The following is a 22,071-nucleotide window of genomic DNA, read 5'->3' as shown; positions in this document are numbered from 1 at the left end:
TGATACATGTGATGATACATGTGGAGATGATACGTGTATTGATAGATGTGATGATAGATGTGGAGATGATACATGTGATGATACATGTGGAGATGATACATGTGGAGATGATACATGTGGAGGTGATACATGTGGAAATGATACATGTGTAGATGATACATGTGATGATACATGTATTGATAGATGTGATGATACATGTGGAGATCATACATGTGATGATACATGTGGTCATACATGTGATGATACATGTGATGATACATGTATTGATACATGTGGAGATGATACGTGTATTGATAGATGTGATGATAGATGTGGAGATGATACATGTGATGATACATGTGGAGATGATACATGTGATCATACATGTGATGATACATGTGATCATACATGTGATGATACATGTGGAGATGATAGATGTGATGATACATGTGATCATACATGTGATGATACATGTGGAGATGATAGATGTGATCATATATGTGATGATACATGTGATGATACATGTAGAGATGATAGATGTGATGACATGTGGAGATGATACATGTGATGATACATGTGATCATATATGTGATGATACATGTAGAGATGATAGATGTGATGATACATGTGGAGATGATACATGTGATCATATATGTGATGATACATGTGATGATACATGTAGAGATGATAGATGTGATGACATGTGGAGATGATACATGTGATGATACATGTGATCATATATGTGATGATACATGTGGAGATGATAGATGTGATGATACATGTAGAGATGATAGATGTGATGACATGTGGAGATGATACATGTGATGATACATGTGATCATACATGTGATGATACATGTGGAGATGATAGATGTGATGATACATGTGATCATACATGTGATGATACATGTGGAGATGATACATGTGATCATATATGTGATGATACATGTGATGATACATGTAGAGATGATAGATGTGATGATACATGTGGAGATGATACATGTGATCATACATGTGATGATACATGTGGAGATGATAGATGTGATGATACATGTGGAGATGATACATGTGATCATATATGTGATGATACATGTGATGATACATGTAGAGATGATAGATGTGATGACATGTGGAGATGATACATGTGATGATACATGTGATCATATATGTGATGATACATGTGGAGATGATAGATGTGATGACATGTAGAGATGATACATGTGATGATACATGTGATCATATATGTGATGATACATGTGGAGATGATAGATGTGATGATACATGTGGAGATGATACATGTGATCATATATGTGATGATACATGTGGAGATGATAGATGTGATGATACATGTGGAGATGATACATGTGATCATATATGTGATGATACATGTGATGATACATGTAGAGATGATAGATGTGATGACATGTGGAGATGATACATGTGATGATACATGTGATCATATATGTGATGATACATGTGATGATACATGTAGAGATGATAGATGTGATGACATGTAGAGATGATACATGTGGAGATGTGAGAACACGGTGTGGTCGGAGGAGTCAGCGTGTGGGATGACACAGAGCTGACAGCAGCAGTGAAAGGCTCCTTTGTGTTCAGGACGCTGTCCTGCCATGACATCAGATCTCACCCTGCACACGTCACCAGCACCTACACTCCTGTGTGCTTCAACACACGTGTACAACAACACGTGTAATGTGTTGAGTCGGTGTGACAGTTTGGTGAAGCTGCTGTGAAGCACTGAGGAGCAGGACAACGTAAAGGTGAGCGTCTCCTCTGGGTCAACAGGCCTCACAATGGGCTCCATTCAGAGCTGTGGGCCATCCCAGCAGCCGGGGCTGGCTCGGCCTGTGTCTGCTCGGGGGTTGTGTTTGTTTGTCTGATGATGGATATGAGTGGATGAGTTTGTCTCTTCTCTGAGTCAGGAGGGATTCACAGCAAAGGATTTAGTGCTGCCATCACTGTGTAAGTAAATATTACATTTAATGCTCATTTCTCATATGTCATGTCAGTAGTTTCACTATATTTAAATTAGTACAGAGACTAATCCATTAATTTAAGACCCCTTCATTAACTGAGCTGTAATTAAACATTAATAAAGCAATACTTTAGTTGCAATGAAATCAGTTTAAAAATCAGAAACTGTTTAGAAACGTTGTGATTCATTTTTAACGGTCAGATGAAGGTTAGATGTGTGTCGTGGCCTGGTGTTACCGTGGAGACCTGTTGAGAGGATAAATCTGTGGCGGGACCTGAAGAACAAATGTATGATTTCAACATGTGAATGAAAAATTCTGCTGCTGTGTGAAGTCAAACACAAAAGCAACAAATATTGTGTTTTAGTACAGCAGTGGTGGGAACCTCTGCAGCATGTCGTCCTCGGTCCATTCCATCTTTAACCTTTTCTCTCGGCTACATTTGAACAAGAGAATTCCTCACGTCCCAAAAACAATGAAAGCATTACAGCTCATTTAAACAGTCATGCATCCACAATATTTGCAGCAGCTTGCAATTTCTTTAAATTCCCGCGATCTTTACAAAACAAACGTCATCAGAATCTGAGCTGAAAGTATTAAAACATAAAGTAAATCTTTTAAACTAAACTCTCTTTATTACCAACAATAACTCCTCATTTCAACCAGAAAGTCTCTGCTCCTGTTTTCATCTCCAAATAAAACTGTTCACCGGAGGAACAGGAACAAGAGGAGAAACAGGAAGTGACGGGGTTCGTGGGAAATGTGTTCTTCACATTAAAACGATGATTAAATGTTTGTGATCAAAGGAAGTGATTCCATATTACTGGATGTTAAATGAGTTTTCTCCACACGTCCAGTTGTCAGAGACGTCTCTTTGTTTGTTTCATCCAGCAGGTCTATGTGTTGAATGAACATGAATTAAACAGCATCTAAAGCTTTTATTTTGACAGCTGATGTAGTCCTTGTTTCTATATTCCAGTCACAGACGCTCTGTTCTGGAAACATACGCAGCTTTTAGGACCTTTTAGGACCTTTTGGGAACTTTTATCTCCACGGTTCTCTAAGTTCAATAAATACATAAAAAAGATTAGAACTAAAATATTTCTGTGACATGCAGCAGGATTATTATCACAGGAAGTGACTACAGAATTATTCCTTTATCAGGTAGTAATTGAAAAAAAATTGTATTCCATTTCTTGCAATTTAACCACAAAAAACTCACTTAAATTATATCGACATTTTGGAGAAAATCCGCCACAAAATCAAACATTTTTGATCACAACAATCACAAAAAAACTAGAAAACTCAAAGGCTTTCAAACTGGACTAATGAGATCAGTGTTTGCTCACACACAGACACACACAAAGAGACACACACACACACACACACACACACACACACACACACACACACACACACACACACACAGTGCTTCCATGCATCTCTGAGTCTCTGAGTCTCACCTTGTTGGAGACCAGCTTGACATTCCCTGAGGCCAGAGCCACAGCCGTGTCCGCCATGACCTCGGCCTTGATGGAGCCCAGGCCTCCGGTGGCGCTAGTTTTAATGAAGCTGTCCAGCACCACGTCCAGGAGGTCTGTAATCTGAGGACACAGGGACAAGCTTCAGGTCACATGGTCCGGTCCAGAAGACTTGGACTCCTCCAGCTGCGGGGGTGGCGGACTCACCTGCCCCAGGCTGCCCCAGATTTTGGCCTGGATGGAGGGATACATCTGCTTCTCATTGATCGTCATGGTGATGAGTTTGTCCAAGATGGCGGTGACGCGCTGGCGCTTGGCGTCATCGTTGTGCTTACAGAAGCGGACCAGGTTGAGCAGCCAGGGCGTCATGTACTCCAGACACAGATGCTTCAGCTCGATACCTGTCACAGAACAGCACTCAGAACTCCTGCTGCACCTCGTCAGACCAGCACACACCTCACAGGAAGGTAAACAGGAGGTTCACAAACAGCTTCATGGGTCTATTGATACAGGTCTACATGCCACACTGTGTCCATGAAGAGCTACATATTCAAAACAACAGTGTGTGTGTGTGTGACACAATGTGTATGTAACAAAGTGTGTGTGTGTGTGACAGCGTGAGTGTGTGACCGTGTATGTGACAGCGTGTGACATGAGTGTGTCTGACAGCGTGTGTGACAGTGTGTATGTGACAGTAAGTATGTGACAGTATGCATGTGACTGTGTGTGACTGTGTATGACGTGTGTGTGTGTGTGTGTGTGTGTGTGTGTGTGTGTGTGACACAGCGTGAGTGTGACATGATGTGTGACAGCGTGTGTGACACCGTGTGTGACAGAGTGTGACTGTTTATGTGACTGTGACAGCGTGCGTGTGACAGTATGTGACTGTGACAGTGTGTGACAGCATGTATGTGACAGCGTGTGACGTGTGACAGCGTGTGACGTGTAACAGCGTGTGACAGCGTGTGTGTCTAACAGTGTGTATGTGACAGTTGGTGTGTGACAGTGTATATGTGACAGTATGCATGTGACAGTGTGTGACAGTGTGTGTATGACGTGTGTGTGTGACTGTGACAGCGTGTGTGACAGTGTGAGTGTGTGACAGCATGTGTGTGACAGTGTGGCAGTGTTTGTGACTGTGACAGGGTGAGTGTGTGTGAAAGCGTGTGACAGTATTACATTACATTTAGCTGACGCTTTTTTCCAAAGCGACTTACAATAAGTGCATTTCAACCATGAGGGTACAAAACCAGAACAACGGGAATCCACATACTGCCACATACTATGCCATTACAGTCACACACACTCACGCTGTCACACAGTCACTCACGGTCACACACACACGCTGTCACACACACTGTCTCACACACAAACTGTCACACGCTGTCACACAAACTGTCACGCACGCTGTCACAGTCACATAAACTCTGTTACACACGCTGTCACACATTACTGTGACAGCGTAAGTGTGACAGTGTGTGACAACATGTGACAGCGTGTGACAGTATGCGTGAGAGTGTGACAGTATATGATTATGTGACAGCATGTATGTGACAGCGTGTGACAGTATGACATGTATGTGTGACTGTGACAGCGTGAGTGTGTGACTGTGACAGCGTGTGACTGTGTGTCACAGTAAGTATGTGACACTGTGACTGTGTGTGACAGTGTGTATGTGACAGTATGCATGTGAGTGTGTGTGACGTGTGTATGTGACAGTATGCATGTGAGTGTGTGTGACGTGTGTATGTGACAGTATATATGACTGTGTATGTGACAGTGTGTGACTGACAGCGTGAGTGTGACAGTGTGTGTGTGACAGTGTGTATGTGACAGTATGCATGTGACTGTGATGTGTCTATGTGATAGTATGTGTGTGACTGTGTGACTGTGACAGCATGTGTGTGACTGTGAGTGTGACAGTGTGTATGACAACATGTGTGACAGCGTGTGAGACAGTGTGTGAGAGTGTATGTGACTGTGTGACTGTGACAGCGTGTGTGACAGCGTGTGAGACAGTGTGAGACAGTAAGTATGTGACACTGTGACTATGACAGTGTGTATGTGACAGTATGCATGTGACAGTGTGTTTGTGACAGTATATGTGTGACTGTATGTGACAGTGTGTGTGACTGACAGTGTGAGTGTGACAGTGTGTGTGACATGTGTGACTGTGTGTGTGTGACAAGTGTGTATGTGACAGTATGCATGTGACTGTGTGACGTGTGTGTGACAGTGTGTATGTGACAGTATGTGTGTGAGACAGTGTGTATGACAACATGTGTGACAGCGTGAGACAGTGTGTGTGACTGTGACAGTGTGACAATATGTGTGACAGCATGTGACAGTGTGTGTGTGTATGTGACTGTGTGTGTGACTGTGACAGCGTGAGTGTGACTGATGTGTGACAGCGTGTGACAGTATGTGTGTGACAGTGTGTGAGTGTATGTGTGACAGTATATGACTATGTGTGACTGTGACAGCATGTATGTGACAGCGTGTGACAGTATGTGTGTGACAGTGTGTGAGTGTATGTGTGACAGTATATGACTATGTGTGACTGTGACAGCATGTATGTGACAGCGTGTGACAGTATGACGTGTATGTGTAACAGCTTGTGTGACAGCGTGTGTGACTGTGTGTGTGACCGTGTGTATGTGACAGGAAGTATGTGACAATGCATGTGACAGTGTGACGTGTGTGTGACAGTGTGTATGACAACATGTGTGACAGCGTGAGACAGTGTGTGTGACTGTGACAGTGTGACAATATGTGTGACAGCATGTGACAGTGTGTGTGTGTATGTGACTGTGTGTGTGACTGTGACAGCGTGAGTGTGACTGATGTGTGACAGCGTGTGACAGTATGTGTGTGACAGTGTGTGAGTGTATGTGTGACAGTATATGACTATGTGTGACTGTGACAGCATGTATGTGACAGCATGTGACAGTATGTGTGTGACAGTGTGTGAGTGTATGTGTGACAGTATATGACTATGTGTGACTGTGACAGCATGTATGTGACAGCGTGTGACAGTATGACGTGTATGTGTAACAGCTTGTGTGACAGCGTGTGTGACTGTGTGTGTGACCGTGTGTATGTGACAGGAAGTATGTGACAATGCATGTGACAGTGTGACGTGTGTGTGACAGTGTGTATGACAGCGTGTGTGACTGTGTGTGTGAGCGTGTGACAGCGTGAGTGTGACAGTGTGTGTGTGTGATGGCGTGTATGTGACAGTATGTGTCTGACAGTGTGTATGTGACAGTATGCATGTGACTGTGTGTGTGGCAATGTGTATGTGAGTGTGACTGTGACAGCGTGAGTGTGTGTAACAGTGAGTGTGACAGTGTGTGACAACATGTGTGACAACATGTGTGACAGTATGTGTGAGAGTGTATGTGACAGTATATGACTATGTGTGACAGTGTGACAGCATGTATGTGACAGTGTGTGACAGTATGACGTGTATGTGTGACAGTGTGACAGCGTGAGTGTGTGACAGTGTGTGTGTGTGTGTGTGTGTGTGTGTGTGTGACAGTAAGTGTGACAGTGTGTATGTGACAGTAAGTATATGGCACTGTGACTGTGTGTGTGTGTGACAGTGTGGCAGTGTGTATGTGACTGTGTATGTGACAGTGTGTGTGTAACAGTGTGTGACAGCGTGTGTGTGTGACTGTGTGTGTGCGACAGTGTGTGTGATGGCGTGTATGTGACAGTATGTGTGTGACTGTATGTGACAGTATGCATGTGACTGTGTGCGTGTGACTGTGTGTGTGAGACAGCGTGTATGTGACAGCGTGAGTGTGACAGTGTGTGACAGCGTGAGTGTGTGATAGTGTGTGTGACAGTGTGTGTGTGACTGTGTATGTGACTACGTGTGACTGTGTGTGACAGTGTGTGACTGTGTATGTGACAGTGTGTGTGTGTCTGTGTGTGTATGTTGAACAGACTCACTGGACTTGCTGAAGCCTGAGATACACTCCTCCAGGAACTCCAGGGTCAGATGGGGCTCGTTGGCAGCCAGAGTCTTACTGATGGAGACGATGAAGAGGGTGTTGTTGGCGGGGATGCAGAGGCCCGACGTCTCCAGCAGCTGGCCCTCGATCTTTAGGTTGAAGGTGCAGGTCAGAGCACACAGCAGGTTGTAGGCCGCAGACCTAGATGGAGGATAAGGTGGAGGAGTTAGAGCGGTGCAAAGTAGTGATAGCAGTAGCACAGGGTTCTTAACTCCAGCACCTGCTCAGTTCTCTTTCCATCCCATAGATATGTTTGGAATTAATAACTAAATAAATTAATGAGTAGATCCAGTTTGGTTTTTACTGTAATTATATTATGCTGATTTAAAGGTCAGAAAAGGAACAGGAAGTCTTAGAGATGTGTCAATGTTTGTTGAGATTTAACCGAACCACTCAGTTAGTCACATTATCTAAACCTGGGTTTAAAGTTGATATAAAATGTTGAACTTTATAACTGAAGTATGTGTAAATATGAAGGAATATGAAGCGTGCAGGTCAGAGCGGTATTTCACATGGAGGACATCAATCTTTCCCACTTTAACCCTCTGAACTCTTTTCAGGGTAATTTCTCTACCTCCACTTTTAAGCTCGTATCTCGGTCACTGTTGGGGCTAAACATTCATGTTATATCTTGTTTTTTCCAGGACAGTCTGAGCTATCCAGACATTGCATCATTTAAGTTGATAATACTTAAGAGATCTTTTATGTTAGCCTTTATATCGAGGGAAAATAATGTCATCTAATGAAATTGTGTTTTTTTTTTTTTACATGTTTCTCCATAAAATATTGTCAGTAGAGATGTCTTTGTATAGTTGTGTAGAGGAGATTGTCTAGAATCTGGAAATACTTGAACCATGTTTGTGGCATGACTCAGCAATAAAATGAATATACGATATGTTGTGATCAGCACTTTGGGAATAATTGAATAAAGAGTAGCAGAGGTGGACGCAGCGTTTCATGTCGAGTAACGACAACCAAACTTCAACTTTGATTGTCTCTGCAACATTTTGTCACACAGACGAGACACTGACATTTCTGGAAAGCTCAGGTCATGCAGTTTCATAGGATATGTGCTGCATCTCTTTGTGATGAATACTCATTGCGCTATTCAATCAAGAAGGCCGGGTGTGAATTTGGACTTGCGTCCATTAGGTATGGAGAGTTAAAGCTGCTAAAGCTTCTATTTTTCTCGGTTGAAGAATTTTGGGTAGAATAAGTTAAATATGGACCTGAGGCTGGGGTCAGAGCTGCCCAGGTTGAGCAGCGCGATGTTGAGCAGCGTGCCGGGGACATCTTTGGGTCGGATCTTGGTGTGCTGTGGGATGGAGTCGGGCTGCGACAGTTCCCAGCGCGTCCGGATGTGGATGATGGACTGGACGATGGCGTCGCACTCCTGGTGCATGAAGGTGAGGGGCGTGCCCTGGTTGGCCATGGTGAGGGTGAACTGACTCTCATCCACCAGGCAGATCTCCTCGATCTCCGAGGCATAGTAGACGTCGTTGAGGAAGACGGGCTGGCCGAGGACTCGGGTCCGCTCGGCCGAGGTCACCTGAACTGCCGTCGATCCCACCTGATCGGCAAGGAAACGGGTTTTAGAAACTCAGACGGACCTTCATCATTCTCTGTAATCAGGGTATGAATGCTGCGACAGTGACTCACCTTGATGGAGACCTTGGTGTCTTTGTGGGCCAGCTTCAGGGCGTTGTGGAACACTTTCAGGTCTTCTTCCAGCGTCAGCGTGGCTGCAGGCAGCTTCTGCTGGTCCGGCTCGATGTGCTCGGCCAGTTTGGCCGGAGAGTCGATGAACTGGAGCCGCTTGCTGCCCTTCAGGCCCGTCAGCAGCCGCTCGTGGTACTTGGTGTATTCCCTCACCCAGGTGTTGCAGTTGTAGACGTAAACAGCTGCTACGTTCTCGTAGGCGAAGCCGGGAAACACCACGAACCACTTGGATAGGAAGTCGGTCTTGAAGCGATTGCTGGGTCCGACGTGCGTTAGATCCACCACGATCTCGTAGGGTTTGGCATAGTAGGGTTTCAGGGTGAGGAGGACGTGGTAGATGAGCAAGTCACCGTTGATCTGACCCGTTTTGAACCTAAAGACAGGAGAACATCAGGTCACATTCAAACTCAGGCCTTCTGTAGTCAATGATGCTTGAAAGTGTTTGTTCACATGACCTCAAACTGTGTGGAGCAGCACACAGTTCATGTGAAACGACTGAATGCTTTGACACATGTTGGTTTCTGAGAAACTCCGCTTCTGTTTCGTCTCAGGTTGTGTGGTATCAAACCAGAGGTCCTGAAATAACCCACCCAGAAACAGACCCAGAGAGCGGGTCAGGAAGTGAGCTCAGAGCATCTCAACCGTCCCCTGCAGCAGGCGTCTCGCTCCGTCCCTCCAGAGACCTCCGTAAGACCCGTCAGGTGAGTGTTCAAGATTATAGCTGAAACCTTAACTGCCATACTTTACTGTAAAACCTCCTCTGCTCTGAAGAACTTTATTAGAGTGCTTCAGTTTTTACTCAAAGTTGAACTGTAAGTTGCTGCAGAGAGTTTTCAGTGTGGATTTATTCTCTCAGAGCAGAATGGACGTCCTCCGGACTCTGTGGTTGTTTCTGCTGCTCAGCCAGCTGCCGCTCCGTCCGACCGATGCCGACCCTTCGACCGACCCTTCAACCGACCCGATGTTTTCCTCAGAACCAGACGGAGGTGGCAGCCTGACCACTACTGCGGAGGCCAGACTCACAACCACCGACCACAGAAACTTCACCAACAACACCGACGGCTCGTGTGCCGGTTGCCTGATTGACACCGAGATGGGTTTGATTGCCGTCGGATCAGCGGGGGGGCTGATCGTCTGCTTGCTGGTTGCCGTCGTGGTGCTGGCATGGCAGGTCTGGCACCTTCAGCGCCGGATACAGATCCCCAGAACCTCACGGTCCAACATGGACCTGGTGAGCAGCACCGGCTACTGGGGCGCAGACCGGCAGGAGATGGGAGGACTGGTCGGGCCGTGTGACAGCAGCGTCATCCTGGAGGAGGTGAGAGCCGACAGCAGGAAGGAGGAGGAGAGCCGGGCTGAGCTGGAGGCGATGGAGGAGGCCGGGCCGTTACTGGGGGAAGGAGGTGAGGCCATGGGCTTCGACCCTGAAGAGAATGCCGAGCCGATGCAGAGCTCCAGCTCCAGGGACTCCTGTTCGGAGATTCCCCGGGATTTAGAGAACATGCCTCTAGTGGTGTGAGGAGGTTATTACACCTCTCACCTCCAGACACGACTAGTCGACACGTCTGTGTCCTAACATGAATCCTTTCATTTACATTCATGTCAGTTTCTTTCAGCTCACATCATTTAACTCAAATACAGAACACAGGAGTTATGGTCCAAATACTGCAGCGTTTCTATGTACATATAAATGTTCAACTTTCTTTAGTCAAGAAAAGAAACCAGTTCCAAGATGTTCTGGATCAGAAGTATAAAGTCTGAATACAAATTCTGGATTGAAAGAACAGTTTCTGATACTCAACAGCTTTTGATACCAAAAACATCATTGTAGTTCAACACCTATTCCTACCAATGTGTATACATTCTGATGATACCAGGGGGATTTAAAATAAGTCAATAAAAATACTCTAATTAGATTTCATTTGAAACAGAGAATATTTAAAACTGAGGTGTACATTTTTCAGGAGAAAGTTACATTTAACTTTTAAACATCTAACATCATCTGCTATAGATTTGCTCCACATTTAGTTGATTTGGATCAAATGTCTTGTTTTAGAAACATTTTTAGAATTTCAACACAAATGTAAGATATAAAAATGATCCTATTAAAGACACAGTGTCAAAGCTGGGAATTCCTTCTTCTATTAATAAACCTCTGTTGAACTTTGCTTCTGTCGGTATGATCTCTTAAATGTACTGCACGCGTTTTAATACTATTTCACAGTTACACTGTCAAGTTTTAAATAAAGGGATTTTTGCATTGTGTCAATGTTGTGTCTTTCACTCACTGTTGTATATAGTGTGTAGTTATAAAAGATTATTACACAATCAGTAGTTCTGACCCAGAGATCTGATTGGTCAACTGAACATTATGAACAAATCATCATGACATCACATCCTGCTCATCACTACAAATATCCCTCCACCTCCTCAATGGGAACATAGAATTAGAACTGAGTTTCATATAACATGTAATATAATGTAGTTTCTACTTGTTCTAGTTCTATTAAATGACCCATTTGGTGAAGTCGGGTTTCTTTTGGTCCTTTTTGGTCGCTCCGAGCACCCGTACCGTAAATGTGCTGTATTTATTCAGTCTGAGACGAGAACATTTACTGCTGCAAGGCTTCGGCCTGGAACATGAACGGTGTTGAGCGCAGCGGACGGAGGGTGTACGAGGCCATCATCACTTTAAATAGTCACATTTCCTGTAAAAGTGATGCAAGAGTCAGTGTGAAGATGTGAGGCGTCGCCCATGTGGGGACACACTTCCTGCTTTCACTCCAGAGACATCCTGCAGACGGCCGACAGCACACAGATCCTACGACTGCTTAAGGTTGAATACAGGTACAGGAGGTAGGTACGTCTCACCTGTCTCTTATCTGAGTGCTTTGAATCGATGCTGATGTAAAACTGAAGGGAAAAAAATCTGAACAAGAAACCGGCAAAACCACAAGTGAAACAGTCGTAGAGACGATTCCAACTAAACAGCCTTGGAGCGGTCCGTTTACATATTTTACTGAAATCAATCTCTGTTCTCATGAAATCACTCCGCTGTGGTGTCGACCACCTGCTTCTCACTTCACTGACAGCGGATGCAGAATTTAAACATCTCTGCGAGGTGATATATGCTCATATTTTACTCATATCGAAGTGTGTTTGATTTCTTCGTCAGGTAACAAAGAAACATGTAATTGTGATCCATTAGTAATGTAATGTGATCAGACAGATGGAAGTGAATCAGATGTAACCATGGTAACGGGCCTATTTGGAGGTACATTTTTAAGGAAATGATGTAACCCAGGCTACATTGCACAACACGTTCCACTTTCTGCTCAAAGAAAAATGCGTTTCCTCATCCGCTGTCTTCACTCTGATGAAACCACTTCCTGTGTTGTAGCCACGGTAACCAGGCAGGGGACGGAGGAGAACGATGACCATCAACTCCATCAGCTTCATCAACTTCTGCCTGCTGCCGCTGACGGCGAGCAGCGCCGTCACCTCGGGTCAGAACCTCATCAATGTGACGGGCAGCGAGGTACCAGGAAGGAAGTTCACTCAGAACCTGCTAGCGCCGGGGGAGATGACCAGCTCAGAGGTCAAAGGTCGTGACACAACACCATCGACAGTATTTGACGTGACTCCACCCGAGGAACAGCCGACCGCTCGGACGAACAGCTTCCTCCTCGTCACTCTGACAGCAGAAACTCCAACCGACTCCACCTCGTCTCCGTTCACCAGCTCAGCGGGCATCAAGTCCACAACACTGGTTCTGACCCGTCGGACCAGCGAGCCAACCGAGCCTACGACAGAAGCTTCGATGCTCAGCAGCTCAGAGACACCAACCTCCCAGTTCAGCACCGACGGAACGACCCGCCCGGCTACACGTCCAGCACGCTCTACACACCTGACCTCTACCTCACCTGGGGAGGACGGGTCCACGGGGCCCGGTACCAATGTAACACAATCCACAGGCCAATACAGAACTTCTGTGTCCACTACATCCATCATCACAAGGGCGACGACAAGACAAACCACTGCAGACAAAAAGTCCAGAAAGAAAACAGCCCACAGTAAAGCAGTGGCAGGTGTGATCTGTGGCACCCTGATTCTGATGATGGTTAGTTTCCTGGGCATCTACATCAAGAAACGGAAGCTTCAGAAGCAGAACATCACCACCACGGACTGGGCCGGTCCGTCACCGTTCCTCGAGAGCGGCGCTGACAGCGGCCAGGTGTCACTGAGGTCATCCAACCGGATCTCTCTCTCCAGCTTCCTGCCTCAGAGGCTGTCCAGAAGACTGTCTCTGCTTCCAGAGACGGACGAGGAGCTGGACGACATCACACCGGAGGGAACATTTGGACATAAAAACCCGGAGAGCCCGACCGGTGGAGGAAAGATCAACGGGTCGACTGCAGCCGGTCCAGGAATGAAAAGCACAGGAGATGCTGCTGAGGCTGAAAACTCAGCGACGTCTTCACAAACCACCGACCCTCCGTCCACCAATCACAACACAGAGGACCTCCGTCAGGTCCAGTCTGGAAACCCCTCTGATCCATCTGGACCTGTGGAAGAATCTCCGGCAAAAAAGAATGAGGGCATCGAGCAACACTGAGAGACCTGGATCCCCAAAAGTCAAGGAGCAGCAACTGAAAAGAGGGAACGATGGCACCCAGCAGTATTAATCACAGACTGGATATAAAAGTGTTTGTAGCTCAGGTCTAAAAAAATTAAGTGTCTTCAGCTGCAATCCCAGCGAGTGCCACTAGAGGTCGGCTCCAAAAAGCCTCCGGCTCCATAGACTCCCATTCAACTTCTCTCATCAAATCCAAAGTGAATAAAATGTGTCCATCTTTCCATCCATTTTCTGGAGGTCCATCTGAAAATAATCCCTCATTCATTAGAAAAGAAGATTCACAAAGATGTCAGTTCATTCAGGCTACATCTTCTGCAGTGCATCTTTATTACAATATAATTAACATTAGATGTATATGAGCCTGTTTTCTGTCTATATCTAGTGACATGATGAACCACCATCATTTCTATGATTACAGGGACTGAAGCAAACTCTCATGTACAACCCCGTTTCCAAAAAAGTTGGAACGCAGTTTAAAATATAAATAAAAACAAACTGCAATGATTTGCAAGTCACATGAACCTATATTTTATTGCAAATAGACCAAAGACAACATATTAAATGTTGAAACTGAGAATTGTTATTATTTTATGTAAAATATATTCTCATTTTGAATCTGATGTCAGCAACACGTCTCCATAAAGATAGAGGATTTCAGCTGCTCAACAGTTCAGGGTCTCCTTTGTTGTATTGTTCATGTCCTGATGCTCCAGATGTTTTCAGTGATTGACAGGTCTGGACTGCAGGAGGCCAGTTTATCAGCGGACTCTTCTACTAGAGAACCATGCTGTTGGAATACGTGCAGAATGTGGTTGGACGTTGTTCTGCTGAAATAAACAAGACCTTCCCTGAAAGAGACGTTGTCTGGATGGCAGCATGTTTAAATTTCTCAGTTTCAACATTTGATATGGTTTTTTTTTTTTTTATTCTATTTGCAATTAAATGCGAGTTTATGTGATTTGTAAATTATTGCAGTCCGTTTTTTTTTTTTTTTTTTTTACATTTTACACAGCATCCCTACTTTTTTGGAAATGGGTTTGTACTTTAATGCTGTCAATAAAATCGAGTCTTTTAACTATATATTAATGCATTAACTGATTTTTAATGCAGGAATAATTTCTCTAGTATGTGTTTATGTTAATCAGCTGGTCTCTGTGTTCGCTGTGTTTCACAGAGAAGTGAGATCGACCACAATATAAAAGCAAAGATCTGAAACGTGCTGTAGAAGCAGCTGCTTCATCATCACTGCACACACTGGTATCATCAACATGTCTGAACCAAGACAGTCCAACCAAAGCAGCTGCAAGAGGCTAAAGAGGTGAAAGTGGTCAAACACCTTCGGCATTCGTCATTTAATGAGAAAAGTAATCATCAAATACAAAAATCATAAAGTCCTAAAGGAGAGTGTAGAGAAGAGAAGAACTGTTCCTTCAGTGTGGAGAACAATGTATATAGAGGAGAGAGCTGCTGCTGTCAGCACACACACACAGACAGAGACACACACACACACACACACACACACACACACACACACACACAGACAGAGACACACACACACACACACAGACACACAGACACACACACACACACTGCCTCATCAGCAGCAGAGTGGGCCTGCCTGCTGCACCCCCTCCCTCCCTCCCCCGATTCTCTCCTCCAGCTGCAGCAGCAGCCTGCAGAGCGGCGAGCAGGACGGCGGCTGCAGCTCCGAGGCAGCATGTTCGGTCCAACAACACAACCTCCACTGCAACTACAACAACAGGAGGCTGAGAGCGGTACCGCCCTGCAGCGGCTGGAGGTGGAGGAGACGACGGGAGGAGACATGACGGACGGACACTAGAGAGGACGAGGTGAGTGATGAGGAGGAAGGAGACGGAGGAGAGCTGCTTCCCGTTAATGCAGTAAAGTACTGTGGTGCTGCGCCGCCTCATGAAGGAGGAAGCTATTCCTGTCGCTGTCGCTATGCAGAGTTCTGCTTTCAGTATTCCACGGAGACACCAGAGCATTTAAACACACAGATTCTTTGTGTGGTTGTCCCTGACATCACTAACGTCCCCTCTGTGGGACGTGTCCCACCACATGTCCACTGCTGGACACAAACACATCCGAATGTCTGCAGTCCCACAGCCGAGTGGGACTGCAGCACACGGCGCTCCGGTCCTGCTGGCACCACTTCAATCTGCCTGGCAGACAGGACCGCCTCCCAACGCATCCCGAGTCCCACTTTGGAACCATGCGGGTCCCGTCAGGACGCTCCGAGGGACCGTCTGGGTTCAACCAAGCCGCTCTGCTTTTATTCTTCCACCTGAGCCATCATCAGACATCATCAACACCGGACAGTCACCTGCTCTACTCGCACAGACAGGTGATGTCAGAGCATGAGGCTCCAATCAGCAGCGCTACATACAGCAGGGCTCATCATGACCACACAGCTCGGCTACTGCACGACCAGAGTTCTGGTCACAATGAAAGTCTGAACATAAACATGAAGAGAGGAAGAACTTAAAAAACCTCACGATATCAAATCAGGACAAAGTGAGGGACAAGTCACACACAGCATTTAACTAATTTTAAACAAGAAGAAAATGTAAAAAGAAGAATTCCAGCCGAACACAGTCAGGTTTTAGAAAAGCAACACTCGGTAGAACCGGACCCGGAGGCTGTCGAGGCTCACGTCACTCTCAGGTTCACCATCAGCTGCTCTAAATACTCCGTCAGCCAATGAGCAGCTGAGACGGACGGGAACGTCCGTTTCTCAGGAGGTGAAAGTTTCCGGATTCATCGTCAGGAACCATGAAGGTCCTGAAGGTCCACGTTGATCGATTTCACTTGGACCCGACGGTGGTGTCGGTCCGGTCCTGACAGGCGCTGAGCTCGGATGTTCTGCTGTTAAAACAATCCGTCCCAGAACATCAGAGGATGATGTGGACCTCTGACAGACACATATAACACGGAAGCTTTTAACACTACATTCTCCTTCTGTGTCCCTGTGCAGAGCCCCCGGCCATGGCTGCACGCTGCGCCTCCTCCCTGCTCCTCCTGCTCCTCCTGCTGCTGCTGGGAGGCCGGGTGCTGTCCATCTGCCCCGCCGTTTGCTCCTGCAGCGGGGGCCACCGCATCGTCGACTGCTCCTCGCGAGGTCTCACCAAGCTGCCGCTCGGTCTGCAGCACAACATCCGCTTCCTCAACCTCTCCTTCAACAGGTGAGTCTCACTGTGGTCCTGATCCAGAAGCACTCAGGTACCTGGAGGCGGAGTCAAGTCCTCGTTCCTCTTTGTTCAGGATCAGGACTCTCCCGGGGCTGAGTGCAGGACAGCTGTTTGACTCCTCCAATAAAAAGCAGGTTTGAAGTCTTAACGGGCTCATGTGGGTTCTTTATATGCTAGAAGAGCAAGATGAACAGTCGCTGTCTCCAAAGCACATTCAGAGTCACAGCGGAGCATCCAATCAGCTCGCAGGGCTTCATCAGCTGCAGCCGAGTGGGTGGAGTTTCATCTGAGCCACTTTAAAGCTTTCGGAGATGTTTCTTTCTTGGAAACTACTTTGTAGATAAAAGAGATGAGTTCCTGGAGGTTTGATCAGTAGTGAGCCTCCAACATTATTGATCATGTGAGCAGTAATCTATGGAAACAACTCTACATGACATCTCTAATCACGTCTGTGTGTTTGAACCCTGCCCCTCCTCCTTGTTTGACCCCGCCCCTCCTCCTGCAGCCTGCAGGCTCTGGACGGTCAGCTCAGCCACTATGCCCACCTGCGGACCCTGGACCTGTCCTACAACCGGCTGGACCACTTGCCGCCCGCCCTGCCGCGGTCCCTGTGGGACATCCGAGCGGCGGGGAACCACCTGCGCTCGCTGGACAAGAACGACACGGCGTACCACTGGAACCTGAAGGTTCTGGACCTGTCGGAAAACAAGCTGGAGAGAGTGGTCTTCATCAACAACACGCTGCTGAGTCTCCAGGTTCTCAACCTCAGTCACAACAAGTTCTGGACCGTGCCCACCAACATGCCTCACAACCTGGAGAGCATCGACCTGTCACACAACTATCTGGTGCAGATCCTGCCTGGATCCCTGGACCGGCTGGCCCGGCTGGCCCGGTTCTACCTGCACGCTAACCGCTTCTCCTGGTTGTCCGAGGGGGCCTTTGAGAACCTGACGGCGCTGGCGGTGATGAGCCTCGGGGACAACCCCTGGGCTTGTGAGGACGAGGAGAACATGACCGGGCTTCTCAGATGGGCTGAGAAAACCCGGGCGACCGTGTTGGGTTGTCCCTGTTACACCCGACCCATCTGTGGACAGAACCAGGAGGCCGCGGCAGGGAAGGCGAGGCCCTCTGCTCTGGGCACCCTCCCTCCTCTGCGGGTGAGCAGCAGAGAGGAGCCCGACGCTGCGTCGCCGGCGAGGACTACGGAGGTCACGGCCAGCTATCAGGCCAAATCTGCTCTCCTGGAGACCGGAGCGTACCCGGACGAGTCGGAGGACCGCGCCGTGTTCGTCTGGACCTCTTCCACCAGTTTGGACAGTTTCTCCACACACACAAGCACAACCGGACGTCCGTGGCCTTCGACCAAGAAGCCCGTGGTGGCGAACCCTCGGAACAAAGCTGCAGGACTCACGACTCGGTGGACCGTCACCCTGACCGTCGTCCTCACGGCGGGAGCTCTCGCCTCTTTCTGACAATCTCCACGTTCATTACAAACTGATGCACCTGTTACTGCCTCCTGTCGTTGTCACGGTGACAGCTCTCAGTATAATGCCTGCATACTGACACACTGCTGTGCTTTCTTCATTAGAGGTGATGCTAATGCTAGCGCTACATGTAGCCCTGCTGGACCGTTCAGAACCGAACAGACTCCCTGTCACTGGGGGAGGAGCCAAGAGCGTTACAATAAAGGGCTAGTGAACGTGGATTTATAGAAAAGTGGAAAAAATTGAATGACATGATGACATCCATTAAAACAGAATGATGTAATAAAGTCATGAAGCAGAGTTACTAAGCGTTTTAACCTTTTCCCACCATGTACTGTTCAATAAGATGAACTCCAGCGTCATTTAACAATGTACGGCTGCTGTTTCAAAACCACAGCATGCAGTTATTAATCAGAGCAAAAGGATTTGTTCTCTAATAGTTGTTTAATATTGGAGCGCTGCAATCACAGCTCTACAATAAATGAATTTATGATTTCCTAAACAACGATGATTCATCTGACTGCAGCTCCACCTGTTCTCCATCTGACCTCGTTTCCACATGTTTCAGGTTTGAACGATGTCATCTCTTCGCGGCCCCTCCTCTGATGTGTCTGAGCAGTGACCGACACCGACATCATGTTTGGGTCTGAAGTCCAGTGAAGTTTGTCTTGCAGTTAATTCCCAATTAAAATGTGAGAGCCGTCAGTCCAGCAGTGAACTACTGAGAAGTGTTGTTATTGTTGCTGTAATAAATATCCATCATGTACTGATGAGAGAAGTCATGTTCTGTATGGAGTTATGGGACAACATGTCACTACTGATATTATCCTGCTTTGAGAAAAATAAAATAACTTAAAATTATATTAATTCTAATAAACAGATAAGACTTTTACGACTGAAATAAAAATATTTTGATATCTGTGATCAACACATTAATAGTATTTAAAGTGAAGATGAAAATCTGTGAGAAGATTTTCCGTTATCTGTTGTGCTACATGTGTTAGATGATCATATGAATCCTGTTGTATGAAGCTGAAAGTATTAAATAAACTGAAAGGAGACTCCAACTAACCTCCTGTTAACGGTCTGTTCAAACACCTCCCACATCCTAATATATTAGATGTTATTAGATATTATCAGATATTGTTAGATATTATTAGATATTGTTAGATATTATTAGATGTTATTAGATGTTATTACATATTATTAGATATTATTAGATATTGTTAGATATTATCAGACATTGTTAGATATTATTAGATATTATTAGATGTTATTACATATTATTAGATATTATCAGATATTGTTAGATATTATTAGATATTATCAGACATTGTTAGATATTATTAGATATTATTAGATGTTATTACATATTATTAGATATTATCAGATATTGTTAGATATTATTAGATATTGTTAGATATTATCAGATATTGTTAGATATTATTAGATATTGTTAGATATTATTAGATGTTATTAGATATTATCAGATATTATTAGATATTATCAGATATTGTTAGATATTATTAGATATTATTAGATATTGTTAGATAGTATTAGATATTATTAGATATTGTTAGATAGTATTAGATATTATTAGATGTTATTAGATATTATTAATTGTTATTAGATGTTATTAGATATTATTAGATGTTAATGAGTCTCATTAGCTGAACTTTAGTATTTTTAGGAACATTGAAGTTAGAAAGACGAGTAATGAGTTAAAGCTGAACAAACCAGAACACACAAACACATGTGTGACTGTGGATCTGGTGTGTGTGTATGTGTGTGTGTATGTGTGTGTGTGTGTGTGTGTGTGTCCGTCTCTGTGTGTTTGTCTCTGTGTGTGTGTGCGTGTCTCTCTGTGTGTGTGTGTGTGTGTCTCTCTGTGTGTGCGTGTGTGTGTGTGTGTGTCTCTCTCTGTGTGTGTGTATGTGTGTGTCTCTCTGTGTGTGTGTGTGTGTGTCTCTCTCTGTGTGTGTGTGTGTGTGTCTCTCTGTGTGTGTGTGTGTGTGTGTGTGTGTGTGTGTGTGTGTGTGTCTCTCTGTGTGTGTGTGTGTGTGTGTGTGTGTGTCTCTCTGTGTGTGCGTGTGTGTGTCTCTCTCTCTGTGTGTGTGTGTGTCTCTCTCTGTGTGTGCGTGTGTGCGTCTCTCTCTCTGTGTGTGTGTGTCTCTCTGTGTGTGCGTGTGTGTGTGTGTCTCTCTCTGTGTGTGCGTGTGTGTGTGTCTGTGTGTCTCTCTCTGTGTGTGTGTGTCTCTCTGTGTGTGCGTGTGTGTGTGTGTCTCTCTCTGTGTGTGCGTGTGTGTGTGTGTGTGTGTGTCTCTCTGTGTGTGTGTGTGTGTCTCTCTCTCTCTCTCTGTGTGTGTGTGTGTGTGTGTGTGTCTCTCTCTCTCTCTCTGTGTGTGTGTGTGTGTGTGTGTGAAGCCTGATGTTCAGACTTTGTCCTCCAGAATAAATAATCCACTTTGATCAGCTGTTGTTCTCCATGAAGGCGGTTCAGAGTGAAATGTGTCTGTAAACTCTGGACCTGCAACACTAAAACCAGCCGGGTCAAAGTTCTGTAACAAACACATGCTGTCACATATCCTTGTTTTGGTGGGAATTCTTGGAGCTGTCTTCGTGGATATGGGGCGTACGCATGTTTACCACATAAACTACATTACTGCCTTCAGCAGTACTCTGGAAGTCTGGACCAGGAACCCGTAACGAAGGTTCTACCAGAATAAAGTGAGCAGAGCACAAACAGCAGAACTGTGTTGAAACGACAGTTCTGATTTCCTGTCCCTTCAGTTATTGTGTCATCCTACAGGTTCTGTCTCAACGGTAGGAACGCTGTAAACTGGGCCCACCACACATTCAGTACTCTGCTGCTCAGCAGGTGGTCCGATCTGGATCAGGAACCGCAGGTCCGAACCTCAGAGCATCCGGCAAAAAAAAAAAGGACCAACGGTAGACCGGCGCGCTGCCTGATCTAAAAGTTCCTCCTGATGATTTCAATATGTGGACCTGATGAAACGCATGAAGCGTTCGGATTCCCTGAAAAGAAGCATTCAGCATGTCCACACATCTGTACAGCTGTCAGCATGGAGAACAACAGATGTGCATCCTGGTGAACAGAACCGCTGATCTCTCAAACCTGCAGGTTCTGAAACTGCTGCTCACCAAATTCAACCTTTGTTTTTGCAAATAAAAATGAGTAAATAAAATCAATAGTTGATATTTGTTTATGAACCCAGTTCTATGTTTCTAACCTTCTCTTAAATGGTTCCAGTATAGCGCCTCGTGTCCCGTAGTTTAACTTCAGAAATGAATTATATTTGAATATTTATAGATTCTGGTAATTTGTTTTGAACATTTGCATATTTCGGGGCGGGGGGGGGGGGGGTCCTACCTGCGGGCCACGTAGTAGAACACCGGGTTCCCCGTCTTGGAGGTTCCTGCTTGGTAGAAGATGTTGAGGGTTTTCAAGGCTTTGAACTCCTCCTTCTCGTGGACTTGGTGTCTGCAGAACAAACCAGAGATCACATCCGTCACCTTCACCTGTCTGA

General features: G+C 45.7%; 4 protein-coding genes across 9 annotated transcripts in view; 3 read left to right on the top strand and 1 right to left on the bottom strand.

Moving 5' to 3' along the window:
• Window positions 1–22,071, bottom strand: part of nf1a (neurofibromin 1a) — a 94,955-nt gene that overhangs the window by 18,613 nt on the left and 54,271 nt on the right. For all 3 annotated transcript variants that reach the window (XM_069166540.1, XM_069166542.1, XM_069166541.1), the window contains 6 exons: window positions 21,915–22,025; window positions 9,135–9,567; window positions 8,705–9,045; window positions 7,414–7,616; window positions 3,664–3,857; window positions 3,439–3,579 (listed from right to left, as the gene is read on the bottom strand). In XM_069166540.1, coding sequence (XP_069022641.1) covers window positions 3,439–3,579; window positions 3,664–3,857; window positions 7,414–7,616; window positions 8,705–9,045; window positions 9,135–9,567; window positions 21,915–22,025 — 1,423 coding nt within the window. The remainder of the gene's footprint in view (window positions 1–3,438; window positions 3,580–3,663; window positions 3,858–7,413; window positions 7,617–8,704; window positions 9,046–9,134; window positions 9,568–21,914; window positions 22,026–22,071) is intronic.
• Window positions 1,698–11,459, top strand: LOC138208571 (uncharacterized). 3 transcript variants are annotated; one of them, XM_069166549.1, is made up of 3 exons: window positions 1,698–1,762; window positions 9,746–9,895; window positions 10,056–11,459. In XM_069166549.1, the coding sequence occupies exon 3, from the start codon at window positions 10,057–10,059 to the stop codon at window positions 10,711–10,713; it is 657 nt and encodes a 218-aa protein (XP_069022650.1). In that variant the 5' UTR covers window positions 1,698–1,762; window positions 9,746–9,895; window position 10,056; the 3' UTR covers window positions 10,714–11,459. The 3 variants fall into 3 exon arrangements, with proteins under 3 accessions (XP_069022650.1, XP_069022648.1, XP_069022649.1); XM_069166547.1 differs by lacking the exon at window positions 1,698–1,762 and adding an exon at window positions 1,881–1,964; XM_069166548.1 differs by lacking the exon at window positions 1,698–1,762 and adding an exon at window positions 1,881–1,964 and having other exon boundaries at window positions 10,051–11,459.
• On the top strand, window positions 11,951–14,910 carry LOC138208569 (uncharacterized). Of its 2 annotated transcripts, none has more exons than XM_069166543.1 (2): window positions 11,951–12,050; window positions 12,595–14,910. In XM_069166543.1, exon 2 carries the CDS (start codon window positions 12,628–12,630, stop codon window positions 13,807–13,809), a length of 1,182 nt encoding a protein of 393 aa, XP_069022644.1. In that variant the 5' UTR covers window positions 11,951–12,050; window positions 12,595–12,627; the 3' UTR covers window positions 13,810–14,910. The 2 variants fall into 2 exon arrangements, with proteins under 2 accessions (XP_069022644.1, XP_069022645.1); XM_069166544.1 differs by having other exon boundaries at window positions 11,951–12,054.
• Window positions 14,961–19,585, top strand: LOC138208570 (oligodendrocyte-myelin glycoprotein-like). The gene is made up of 3 exons (XM_069166545.1): window positions 14,961–15,680; window positions 16,826–17,033; window positions 17,545–19,585. The coding sequence occupies exons 2-3, from the start codon at window positions 16,837–16,839 to the stop codon at window positions 18,509–18,511; spliced, it is 1,164 nt and encodes a 387-aa protein (XP_069022646.1). The 5' UTR covers window positions 14,961–15,680; window positions 16,826–16,836; the 3' UTR covers window positions 18,512–19,585.

Source organism: Embiotoca jacksoni, unplaced genomic scaffold (assembly GCF_022577435.1).
Source record: "Embiotoca jacksoni isolate LCO1_2020_lvr unplaced genomic scaffold, fEmbJac1.0.p SCAF_39, whole genome shotgun sequence".
Lineage (NCBI taxonomy): Eukaryota > Metazoa > Chordata > Actinopteri > Embiotocidae > Embiotoca > Embiotoca jacksoni.
The sequence above is the reverse complement of the archived record's forward strand: the minus strand, read 5'-3'. Positions and strand labels throughout refer to the sequence as shown.